The sequence below is a fragment of the Phaenicophaeus curvirostris genome, chromosome 3 (assembly GCF_032191515.1).
Source record: "Phaenicophaeus curvirostris isolate KB17595 chromosome 3, BPBGC_Pcur_1.0, whole genome shotgun sequence".
NCBI classification, from domain to species: Eukaryota; Metazoa; Chordata; class Aves; order Cuculiformes; family Cuculidae; genus Phaenicophaeus; species Phaenicophaeus curvirostris.
Genome location: NC_091394.1, coordinates 68,943,522 through 68,957,098, shown reverse-complemented (window position 1 = coordinate 68,957,098; position 13,577 = coordinate 68,943,522). Strand labels below are relative to the sequence as shown.

Here is a 13,577-nt window from a genome sequence, read left to right as displayed (position 1 = left end):
CCAGTATTCTCCCTTTCCTAAATATAATAATATGTGTTGAAAGTGATCTTGGAAGGTCATCTGTTCAGACCCTTTGCTCCAAGCAGGACAAACGTGTCAGGTTGATCAGGGCCTTTTCCAGTCCAGTTTTGAGTATCTCCAAGCTGTTAGGCCTTTAGCTGTTGTGACATTGTACTAACTTGTTACCGCAAATCAGTTTTCTCGTTTTGTTGTTTTCTATAACTAACTTTGGATAGAAAAATTTTTTTAGCTATGGATAACAGTGCTTAGGGAAACAGATGGTTATGGAGAGTTGCGTTCTTTGCAAGCTGCTTGATGCTAATGTGTCATTCATCCCTTAATTGTAGCAGTCAGATTACCTATCTCCTATCTCACTTCTCCATGTCTCATCCATATTTCTCACATTCCAACATGCATGTGACTTGCCTTTGCAAGCCAACATAAAGCACGTAGCTAGGGCTTTAAAGCCATTTTGCTCAGTGGGTGGGATGGGACCACCCTGCTTGTGTATCATAGACTTTGCTCCAGAAATGGTACGTTATGTTCCTCCATTGGAGTTACTACTTTTGTTTGCATCTTACTGGGGTTTAAATCTACGACTTTTCCCACTCTATGGTTAACATATATCATCCTGCAGAGTATTCTGTTATTGAAGGAGCTACTGTATTTATTGAACTGTGCTCACAGAAAGTAAAAGGCATCCAAATATTTATGAAAATCTTTAAAACATAGAAATTAGGAGGAAAACGAGACAGGTTATCTATTTAAGAAGGAGGAGGAAAAAAAGCCTTTGGACTTCAGGTGCCTACGAAGAACATTCCCTTTGTGCTTCTAAATTTTGCAGCGTTCACCAGGTTTTGCAACTTGACATGTTATCAACGCGTTGTCTGTCACAGCTGCATGGTCAATACTCCTTGAGAAAAAGAAAAGTGCTTAATAAAGTATGCTACCCTTTTATTTTATTGTCTTACTGTTTTTCTGTAGTGCTACTGTGGGGAATCCAGTTAAGGAGATTTAGAAGTCATGGAGGAAAGTAGTCAAAATGTCATTAAGTTTCTTAAAGTGCTTGAGATAAATTACTATGTAATGACACCTCCTTTAGGTTATGCAGGAGAGTGGAGAAGATACTGTATTTAACTCACTCTGCTTCTAGGCTGTCCACAACAGTGTCCTTGATGGCAGTTACCAATGAAGTCTCTTGAGTGTTCTGGCATACTTAAATTATGTATTTGTGATACTCTTGGGATGTTCCTATCCAGGAGGCAGAATGGAGAAGACCGCAGACTTGTAGACTTGTGGTAGAATCCAAACAGGTTTGTGGTGGCTTCTTGGAAAACTGTCTACAATCAGAAATGGCCAAGGATTTAACTGTACATTAGCATCTGTATCTTAGGAGTGAACACATCTGTCAGTGTGCAAAGGTAGCACTTGTGTGTTGTGTGCAGAGATGATTTCACTGTCAGGTTTGTACATAAGAGAATTTTCTGTCTGTATCTTTTACTGCCAGGGAGATAAAGGAGAAGGATGCTATTAGGTAGAATGGATGTTTTTAGATGATAAAACCTGGAAATCCATAGGATGTTAGTGTGCCCATACTCATGATGTGGAGTTAAAAAATTCACTAGCAATAGTTTTTTTTAGGGTAGAAAGCCCACTTTGTGTGCCATTGTATGAAGGCAACAACGAGGTGAATGCCATTTAATGAATGTAATTGCCAAGAGATGAAGCAATTTACTGTGAATGGTATTATTGCTTAAAAAAAGCTTAGTGTTGTTTAGTGTGTTCAATGGTCGTTATTAGTGCCACTTTCTAGATGGCTTAAGAATACCGGCTTCAAACCAAACTGGGAAATTCTCTTGATCCTCTCTGCTAGCTCAGGCTTTTCCCAGATGATCTACTTGTAAGAAAAGGCAGTTCAGTTGTTGGAAATGGATCATCTAATGTAGTATCTGATTCTGCTAACATTCATTAAATTAATCCAAACCATAGGCGAACCTTCTCACGTGATATTGAAATGTGAAAACAAAGCTGCTCTTTACCTCAGACCTGAATTTAGCTGTGGAGTAGGTATGCATTAACGTACGAATGGTAACATCTGCTTTTCTTTGTGGGTTTTGGTGTTGTTTTGTTGTGTATTTGGGTTTCTTTGTTTCTCTAGACCAATTTTATAAGTAGTTTGCTTTGCTGTGTAGGATAACTGAAAATATTCTCGGATGAAGATGTAGCTGTCATATTATCATAGAATCATAGAATAGTTTGGGTTGGAAGGTACTTTAAAGATCATCTAGTTCCAACCCTGCTGCCATGAGCAGGGACACCTCCCACTGGATCAGGCTGCGCAAGGCCCCATCCAACCTGGCCTTGAACACCTCCAGGGATGGGGCAGCCACAGCTTCCCTGGGCAACCTGTGCCAGTGCCTCACCACTCTCATGGTGAATTAATTCTTCCTAATGTCTAGTCTAAATCTGCCTCTCTCTAGTTTATACCCATTCCCCCTATCACCACAAGCCTTTATGAATAGTCCCTCTCCAGCTTTCCTGTAGGCCCCTTTCAAGTAATTCTTATTTTTGTCCTTGTCTATGAGCACTCTCACACTCTTGTTTATTCATCCTGATACTCGCTTACTCCTTTGGTGATCTAGTTTGGAAACTGGACCAACATAAAACTGTCCTTAAAAGAAAGTAGCTTTTGTTTGTTATATTCCTGAAACAGGCTTTTTCAGGTTAGGACAAGTTTCAGTAGTGGCATAAGGGATCAGGAATTGTCTGTGGGAGGGAGTGGACTTAACAGAGCTTTTGGAGGACCCCAGAAAGATTTTTGTCAGATGTTTAGTCTCATAGATGGAACAGCTAAAGTATTTGGAAGGATAATCTATTCCAAAACACCAGTTTCAGAAATGCCAGCGTCTCTGGCAGTTGATGATACTGTGCTTGTGTCTGTCTCTTAAGTATCATACTCACTGCTCTCTGTATCTACGTGGTGTGTAATTTTGAAGATCCTGCAGGCATCTCCCCTTGATAACGTTAACTCTTGCTTGGGAAAGTTGATTTTGTTTGTAGCACTCAGCTGCTCCATCTGAGAGACTGAATGTCCACTGGAAATCCTCTGCTGTGAGCATTCTTGCTATCACTTTATGGATGGTTCATTGGTATCATCTTCCTCAAACAAATCAGGTTAGGTCAGGAGCAAAGGATGGAGAAGTGGGTTAATGCTGGTTAGGAAAGAAGAGAAGTGAACGATCGACTCAATGGATAGAGTAGTTGACCACAGAGTTTTGTTGACTATGACTGCTGTAACTTGGTTGAGTGACAAGGCATAACTAAGTTGAGTTGTATCACCTTTGAAAATGGTGTTTATTACAATACATATGAAAAAGTTTGTTACTTTACAGGGGCAAGCAGTTGAATTCGAAGGCAACTGGATGATTCTACAAAATCTAGTGAGTTAATAGTGAGCAATTCAGTGGAAGACCACTGAATTTTGCACTTTGTTGTACCTCAGTTTCCCCTAATACAGTTAGGTATTTCAGTATGAGGACTGATTTATAATCCCCTGCATGGATGTTTTCTTTTTGAGGGGATGTTGATTTTGAAATGTTTACTTTTAGCTTATGACTTATGCATTGAATTAAAGTTGCATTTAGATTGGTGCTGTGCCTCAAATTCAAACGATAAATTTCATTTAAGTACTTTCTCCTATTGCTTCCACTGTTTTGCATTTATTCTTGGAGTGCTTACAAGTGCATCTTGTACAATTAATTTTCATGTATTTTAACTTGGACTGCATTGTTAAATTCAGCAGTCCTGTGTTTCAAACCTTATCTGATATTAGCTTTCTTGTATAAAATCCTACTGTTGTGTTTGTGGTTTATACTTTCTTTTTGTGGTGTGTGTGCATCCATGTGTGCCTGTGTTGCACTTTGTTCAGCCCTTGTCCTTGGGATGCTACATTTAACAGTCCCAGTTTCTGAAGCAGCAGATTTACCAGGTGTCAGATCTCTAGCTTATAGTTCCTGTGGTTATGTCGTGTCAGAACAGCCCCTGTTGTTTGTTCCTTCCAGCAGAGCTGGAATTCAAAACTGTCTCTGACTTCCCCAAGAATAAAAGTTAACAAATGTGCAAGTGGAAAATGATGGCATTAATCTCTGTTCATATAAAATATGGATGGATTTTCAGCATCTACTTGAAATAGGCAGTGGGAAGGCGTGTTGCTGAAGCCAACAAGCTCTAAACCTTTAATTGCCTGCTTATTTAGTATGTTTAGTTCTTCTGCTGTCTTGAAAACACTGTGAAGTCTTGCATGAAGTAATTATTTTATTAGATAATTACTGCTAAATGCAGGGGAAAAATTAATAGGCTCTCTTTTTGTGAATCTGTTTATCCATCTATAAAATGATTTCCTTAGATTCACTTCCACATTTCAGGCACATATTGCTTCCAAAATGCATCTCCCTTTTCATCCATTACTGGCAAGAAGGCTTTTCATACTAATTGTGTTTCAAAGGTGGTTGAATTTAGTATATGAGAGAAAACATATGTGAAGATGAGTCTTACTTTGATGTTGCTGAGTATTTTTATCTGGTGTACAATGGGAAGCCTGTGATAGTCAGCTTTCTTGGATCACAGAACAGAGATGCCTCTCTGAAGAAGGGCAGGAGGATTTACATTTTCCCATTTTCCCAAAGCTCTATGAGAAAAGACTGGCATTTTGTTTATTTAGTTGCTGAATTAAAGTATTTACTTCAGTATTGTAGAGTCAAAACTGAGAGAAGTGATGGTTCAGGTTTTTTTAATGTGTTGGATCAGTGCTGTGCATGCTTTCTGCTTTTGCTGATTTGGCAAAATGGTCTTATTCTTTATTGTAAAGTTTTAAGCATTATTCATTATTAAATAGTTGCATGAATAGCTGCAAGGTACTAAATCTGTTTTGGTTTTCACCAAGGAGGTAACAAAGAGGTGGGAGGTGGTCTTTGCAAGAGTATCTCCTAATATTGAGAATGCACCTTTTAATCAACTTTCCTAACCTATAGTTGAACTGGCAGATATTTTCAGGAGATGCTAAGTATTATTTTTATTTTATTTTTATTATTTAAATATCATATATTTATTCATTTTTGTGTGACTGAATTAATTAAAGCTTTATCTTTAATGTGCAGAATGTTTGGGGTTGGAGAGATGTACCAGATGCCCATTAGATGTCTTACTAAAAATGCTCCAGACATGTGAAATCCTTACTTATAATATAGTGAATAAGGTCTTTTGGTATGTTATAATTTTAATTCCCCTTCAGGTGGAATGTTTTGTGAATTTATTTTTTTTTTGTGGTTTATCTGTAGGTTCCTATAGAGAAATCGGAATCCTTTGCATCCATGTTGAGACGCTCTCCCTTAATTCAGATGGGACCTGCCAAAGATAAAATTGTCATTGGTCGAATATTCCATATTGTAGAAGATGATCTTTATATAGATTTTGGTGCCAAGTTTCACTGTGTGTGCAAAAGACCAGAAGTAGATGGAAAGTAAGTAATAAACTTACGGTAAGCGATTAATATGTGAACAACATACTGAAATGCTTAGCTAATGGACCGAGCTTGGATAGTTTGTAGGAATTTTGTGGTTTAAACGATGGAAGTTGACATTCTGCAGAATGAAAGCATGATCACAAACCAAGCTGCGTAGCTCAGATATCATTGTCTTGAATGCATATTCCTTTTCAAATCTGCATTATTGCTATGTACATTTTTCCAACTTACAGTGACCAAAGGAAGCTACTTGGCATTTTGTCCCTGAGGAAAGGGGAAATTGTTATCTGACCTGTTAAAACAATCAGTGTTTATTGAAATATTTGGGAGTTTTTTGAATGTGGAACTTTAATCCACTGTAAATAGAAAGCCCCTTTAGACAGGAACTGTATGCTTAATGGATAGAACTGAAGTAATTTACTGGGGAGTTCACACGTTATTTGTGATAATACTGTTTGTAATAGATGATCAGTAGTAGAATATTCCATATTGTAGAAGAAGATTTCATATAGATCTTGGTGGCAAGTTTTATTGTGTGTCCTGAACTAGGACAACTGTAGTGGTACTAGAACACTTGTACTGGGGAATGCAGTAGTTAAAGAGCTAAAAGACAGGAAAGCAAAAAATTCTAATGGAAATAGCACTTATAAGCTTTCTAAACTGTCTTTAGCACCTTGTGACTATGTATTATTCAAAGATCTCTTGTCTATTTAATTTGTCTTCTGCTTGTTTTAACACTTAGGTTTTAATACTTGGGCAAAATACCATGTTGCCAAATTCGTAACATCAGAATATGTTAGTCCATCTCTTTTCCCTCTTTTTGCCTTCAGAGAGGAGAGGCATCTTTGTTAATCTACAAGATCACCGTGTCTAAAACATTAAATACAGTTTTTGTGATAAACAGTTCTGAAAAAGTTGGGTTTTTTTAAAGAAAGATTCAGTAGAAATAGCAACACATTTGTGTGCAAGTCGGTGTTAGTATTTTATCAGAGTATTAGTATACTCCCTTCTTTGACAGCTGTCACTTTAAAAGCAGACATGACTGATGGCTCAGGATAAACCAAATCTTTTGTGCCTGTCACATTTGGCAGCAGGGGAAGGTTTTCTTAGTCTTTTGCTGCTGCTGTAGTGGTAAAGACCTTGTTGCTCTTTGCATCTCTTGAGAATTCTAAATCGAGATGAACTTTGCTTTTCCCAACCCCATTCTTCCTGAGGAGTGTTTCTATATTTATCTCAATCTATGACCATTAATTTTGTTTTTGTGGTAGAGTTCAGGTTGAAGCAGCCTGTTCAGCTGACCCAGCCTTCTGTCAGGCCTGCTTGACTTCCGCATGCACAATTGAGAAGGATGCTTCTAGAGCTCTGGGGAGTTTGTCCTTATGGATCAGTGGCCTCTTCTGGGCACCTTTTCACATCAGGACAGATTCTTACCTGCCCCACATAAATCTACTGTCCTGAAACCCAGTAGTCTTTTCTGCCAGTTGCCTTTCTCACTTTCCTTCATTGTTTAAGCTCTGTCACAGATGGTCATTGCAGCCAAGGCTGCCATCAGCTACCACATTCCCAAACAGTTCTTTCTTGCTAATTTTGACCCGTTTATCTCCGCTGTCTCTTTACGTGATTCATAGCAAAACTCCATGCACTCATGCCCCTTCCTTGCTTCCAGTGCAGCCCCTTTACCTTGTCCCATGTTTGTTTGCATGCTTCATGCTAAGTTTGGGGAGCAGGCAACTTTGTGTGTTGTCTTCAACGCATTTACTCCATTTCATTCACCTTATGAATGCTGAGCCCACCACTTGCTGTTTCCTTGTGTGATGTTAATATCTCATTTTGTCATGGTGCTCTAGAATACTTAGATGGCAAGACAAATTGGGGGAAAGTAATGAAATACATCTTCCTAAAAAAGCATGCAGGCAGAGAAGTGCCGTTCCACTCCTTCCCTGCCCCTGAATGCTGTGTGTCTTTTCTTCTGGTGCATATTGTGGTGGTACAGAGGGAAATTAATCTGAAGGAAACTATTGGTGAGCAGATACTTCAGTGTGAGTCGGTTGTCTTCTCACTGCTTTTGAGTGGGAGTGGAGAGAGGGAAATTAACAGCCTGGGCATTTTTAATGAAATAAAATTTGGAACTAAAGGCAGTAGTTCACAAAATAATACAGGTAGATTTAACAATATTGAGAATGTAGTGGCAGTGAAAGTAGTAGTGTAGGTACTGTATGTCTAATGGACTTGAAGCATTCATTTGAGATGTAGGTGACTGATTCAAATTCCCTTTGTCCTCAGTTCAGTCCAGGAACTCAAATTTGTTTCTGGACTTCTTAAGTGATTAAATGCTATATGGACCTAATCATCTACATAAAAATATTTGTATAAGAAAATAAATAATTTAAAGAAATCTTGAAGCCTTTTCCAATTATTTGTGTTTCTGGAATTGGAATTCCTACAATTTACCTGAATTTACAAAAAATTGCAGACATAGGCAAACTTCTGTTGTTTAGCCTGTAGCTTGTCATAAGGTGCTGTGTCACATTAACATAGTTGTACCAGTTAACTTATAACTGGGATTTGTAACAAGAAATGTGTGATGTACTAGTAGAATCCAAAATAAACACAAAAAGTATTTCAGCTAGTTGTGTGTGTCATCAATAGCATTCAGGTGCTGCTGAGTTTGGATCTCCCTGCTTATTAAAAAGTAGTGGGAAGACTATGCCTTTACTTGTACAATGGCTTTGATGTGCTTATATAGTAAAGACAACAGCTCATTGATTTACAGAGGAAAGTTTGCCTTGTCAAAACAAATAAAATCTTTTCATATGCTGGCCTCTTAGTATTGTGAAGACTTAGAGTCTTTCAATGGATGCTGACTTCTATTTTGAACTGCTTTTGATCCCCAGACTAAAGGTCGATCTAGTGCTAGAGTTATCTTCTACCAAAGTTTGAAAGTAACTCAGTAGAATTTGCAGTGTAGATATGTACCAGCTTACATTGTGGCTGCACCAAGACTTTACTACTGTTATTTCTGTTAATTCACTTCCTGGGAAAAGTGACTTTATCACCATGTTGTATGTCCATGTAATCAATAGAACTGTTACTGGTTTGTTTGCAAAATGTCTGTTGTTTGTGCCAAGGAGAAGAATGGGTATGTTAATTTACAGATAACCAATGATTTCCTGAAGTCTGTCAGTTCAGGGCAGAAGAACCAGATTTAATCTTCAGACAGTAATTCATGATTCCATCATTATGAAGTCAGTCTTGAGAGCTTGGCTCTTCTAGTAGCTTTATTTTGGTGCTGATCTTTGGTTTTACTGTATTGTCTTTTCAGGTACTTGGCACCTCCTCCAAAACACTTATTTATTATCTTTAAAGGAAAAAAAAACCTTTCTCTTGCCATTTATGTAAGGAGTTATTTCAGTGAGGACATGTGCGTTTGATATTTCCTTGGCTGTTTGGCTTTTTTTTTGTCACTGGAACTTAACTGCTTTCATGATACTGTAATACTCTTTTCTTTTTCTTATATAATGTCCTTTGTTCTTTGAAAGTGCTAGAAGTTGCTTGAAAAGAAACAAAATCCTACAAGAAGTTCTTGTTTGTAAAGCTTGTTCTCTTAAACTGCTCAGTCCTGATCCTAACAGTTGTGATTTCTTTGGATGGCCAAGCCAAAGACCCTGTAGTGCTACCACCATGTAGCCCTAAGAAAGGATTCCACCCTCAAGACTCTCTTGGGTAAAAGAGCGACTGCAAAAAAAAGGTGTCCCTTGCTTGGAAAATTTGAAGTAGCTCCCTGAATGCACTTTTCCATTAGTTCTTCTAAAGTAAATACCTTCCTTTAAAAAGAAATAATGAAACCAAACCAAGCAAAACACAAACAGTTTAAGTAAAAGAAATCTTAGTACAGAAATGATACAAAATTTAAATTGAATAAGCATTTGAAGAAGCTGCTAGCTATTTTCTTTTGGTTTTGATGATTGTTTTTCTTTTTCCCAATGTCTTTGGGAAAGTTGTTTCATAGGATTGCAAAAAATGTATTTCATTATCTGCATTGATGGTATTGAGGTTGGAAGCATGCATCATCATAGTTAAGAGACCAATAATATTGGTAAAATCTCACTGGGGTCAGACAAGGATGTATTATAAATATCAGCAGCATTTTGTTATTTGGAATTTTTGTTGTGTATGAGGAGTGTTTATTACCTTTATGATTTCAAGGTCTTAGTTAATGAGCTCTACTTGTTTAATATATATGTAATTGGTAAAAGCACATTTCTTGATACACTTGGATGCAAGTATGTAAATTTCTGTTTAATGCCAACAACATATAGCAATACTGTGAAGCATCCAGAGTTTATACAAATGAGAAAGGGTCTGTAGGAGAGTAAGGGTAAAATAACTTCTCAGCTATAGGAAGAAAGTGGTTTATTTTTTTCTTTTTTTTTTTTAATTTTGATATGTAGAGGAAATGAAGTCCTAAGGAGGACAGTGTCTGTGTTAGATCTCCAAATTATCAAAAACTTAATCCATAGCTAAACAGTGCTGTTACAACCTGCTTCTGCCATTATCAGATGGAATTCCTAAGAAACAGAAAATGTGGGAAGGGGTTTTGCTGACGCTGCCTGTTACATGGTCTGCACCTGTACTGTTAATGACCAATTCCCATCAAAAGCACAATGGCTTTCAGCAATTTTCTAAAATGTAGGATTGCAGGACCAGCTTCCAAAGAGGATTAAACTGCACCTCTCCATGCCAGTGTAATGAATCTTTATTTTCAAAGACTGCTGTAACCCTCCAGCAACTCCAGTATTATCAGGCTGTAGGATCAGAAAGACACTTCCTTTATGTTTGAGTATGCAGCTGGTGCAGGGATTTCCAGTATATCCTGTGGCAATTTTACTTGACACCTTTTACACAGTGCATATTTGCCAAACTGAAATAGTAGAGAAAGGAAGAAATCATTTGATGCCGGTTGTGATTTAGAACATGACAACTTAATGAGCATCATAAAACATTACCTACTGCTGTTTCTGTAAATTGTATAAAAATATTTACGCTGTTTGAATGCCTGCCAGGGTGAATTTTATTTGGGGAACACTTTAAATTCTTTTCTTTTAGTTCTATTTTTAAAATATTTTATAGATAAGGGCAAAATGGAATCCAATTAAAAATAATATATCTTTTTGGTCTAGTTAATGTAAATAAGGGTTACTTTTCCCTAGCACATTCTTTTTATTAAGATAATCTTAAATAATCATAGGTGAAACTATTTAAAAGATCTTATAATAATAAAAAAATCAAATTTTGAAGAAACAGAGGTGAATGGAGAGAACCTGCTCTGCAGGTGGAGGATTTCAGTAAGACATCATTTGGTTTATTTCCAGTTCGTGTATTAAAGTCACTTTGCTGGGGGGTGAATTTGGAGTTAGCTACTCCGTTCTGATGCCATGTGAATATGCTTCTTGAACAATTAGTGCATCTTTGAACCAGAATGAGCTACCTTACACAAAGCAGGAGTAAGCTACCTTGCTCTCAGTGTGCGGCAAAGATACTTGCACAAGGGGAGAAGTTGGTGTGTGGTAAACTCGCCTTTTGCTTGCTGGGCCTTTGTTTCCCTGATTGTTGTGCATATAATGGTGTAAGATTAATATGAAAAGGATTAGAGAGACTATATTAAAGACATAACCTTTTTGACTCTTTCCTTTAAAATCAAGTAAATACCAGGCAACTGAGAAGAGTCTGGCCTGGCAGACTCACCCAACACCCCACTCCCTTCCCCAGGACCTTCACGCTTTCATTGCCAGAGGAGTTCCAAGCATCAAATTCACTCTTAACTTGGTGTCTATGACTGACAGAGGGCAAAGTCTCTGGGCAGCAGTGTGAGCCACCTGTAGGATACAGATTTGGTGGCAGTGGAGAGACTTAATGATGTTTTTCTTAGAGTCTCTTTCTTCCCTGTCCTGTACTGCTGCTGACTGAAATGGTGTTGTCCTGACAGCCTGGAACATCTGACAGTTTTCATGTCAAACTTTGAATGTTGATGGTAAAAAAAAGGTAATTAATGTGATACACAAAGGAAACATTTCGTGCTGCAGTAATGGTTATTTTAGTTTTACATATTTTTTTTTATAGGGGTCTACTTCCTTCTTGCTGTTTGTTGCCAGCAAAACAGCATCTATCCCTCGTGTAATTCTTGGGAGGAAAGAAGGAAATTGCTAACCAGCAGAAAGAACAAGTGATACAATAAATGATGGTTTTGCAAGCACAGTTTTCAAACTCGTGCAGATGCAGAAAAAAACAAGTAATATAAAAGATACTGAAAACACACAGAAATTTAGTCTTTTGTTTTGTTTTTTTTTTAATAATGCATGTTGAAGGTACTGATAGAATGCACACCATGCTGGGTTGGTGTGCAAAATTGCTTCTGTTTTCCGTGGTGTAGTTCTTGCTTAGAAAAGACTCAAAGTCTATTGAGGAAAATTTTCAACTCCCACTTTTGATAAGTGCGGAGGATGAACACAGTAACTATACTAGCAGCATTTTCTCGTTCTATTTATGTGTTCAAATTGTTGCTAATAGCTCACTGGTGTTAAATCAGAGGCTTCTTCCTTTGCTGCTTCCCTTCTGTTGTAGTTTTCATTCCCAACAGATCAGTCTTTTTCTCACAAGTCTCTCGGGTAGTAACCACACTATAGAAAAACTCATAGAAGAAGACGGAGAAAATGTGTAACCAGTCTCTTGAAGGGAATACATTGTCTTCATTCCTTCCATCGTTTTTGCTGCCATTGCCTTATCTGTATGCTCTTTTGTGAACTGTTTTTACCTTTTCCAGGTTTGTTCTCTGTATTATTTTTCCAATACTGATTGCTAACATATATTTCAAAAATAAATATAATGTAGTTATAGTCATAATTAATTACAGTTTTATATTATTATATCTATTCAATACTACATGTTTGTATGCCTCCTTCTAGCCAATGTTTTCCCACTAAACTACTAGAATTTGCAGTTTTCTTGTGTTTTTTTAACCAGTCACCATGTTTTAGAGGTGGCCATATTGCAGCAGTATACAGTACAATCCTTCTAATAATGCTTTTGGAAAGTTTTGTAAATAATTTTTGCTCATTTATACATAATTAAATCAGAAATTAAATAAATTACTAGAACAGCTATTAACATAATCTCATTTAGCCAACATAAGCACTTATCTGGCCTTTCACCAAAATTTGTTCTATTCTTTTGTCATCGGCTCCCATTTTTTTTGTTTTGCTCGGAAAACATTTCTTGTCTGTCAAAAAAAAGCAGTGGCAAAAGTAAGCAACCTGGGAGAATCTGGTCAGTGTATATGACAATTATTTCCTTTGTGCCTGTAGCTTTAAATGGCTTACCTCCATCAATGCTGTATTGCTGACTAATATATTTGTAATTCTAAATAGCTATCTGAAATCAATGCAACCTTCATACTTCCTTCTTCACCCTCCTTACCTTCCAAGTTTTCCTATCTATCAGGCGAGCACCTATTTATTGGAAGGAAAAATTCATCTGAGTTTTCAAAGATGAACTTAGATCATATTACTTTTGAATTATTGAATAAATCTTACCTCGCCAGACTTGCTGAAGGATAAAACAAAAGGTGCATGCACACTACACACACTTTCCTGAATCTATTCCATCAAAAACATAATGAGAGAGCTGGTCTACACGCTGTGAAAAGCAGTCTTTTTCTGTGATTAAAATTACCAGAATGTCGTGTTGAAATTCTCTGAGGATCAAGGTGGTTTGTACTAGTCATCAGCAAACTTGGGGTTTGGCATTCTGGTCAGCCTTTGGTCTCAAACTTTGTCCAAATTCCAGGGAGAAATGGTTAGCAGGACTGATCTTGTTGTCCTGTTCCCACATACCAACACTGCAACTTGAAAAGGAAGCCTTATTGTTTATATTGAAGAGGGCTAAATTCAAGGAGGTGGCATGAACTCCCTTTTCGACAAAGCTTCGATATAGTGCAATTCGCCATTGCTCGGAGCCCAAACAATGCACGCGGTGCCACTCTGTCTGCTGTTGAACAATT

General features: G+C 37.4%; 1 protein-coding gene across 1 annotated transcript in view; it reads left to right on the top strand.

Moving 5' to 3' along the window:
* The window catches only part of TPD52 (tumor protein D52), a 132,855-nt gene that overhangs the window by 64,373 nt on the left and 54,905 nt on the right, over positions 1-13,577 (top strand). The window contains exon 2 of the mRNA XM_069854297.1: positions 5,337-5,518. Coding sequence (XP_069710398.1) covers positions 5,337-5,518 — 182 coding nt within the window. The remainder of the gene's footprint in view (positions 1-5,336; positions 5,519-13,577) is intronic.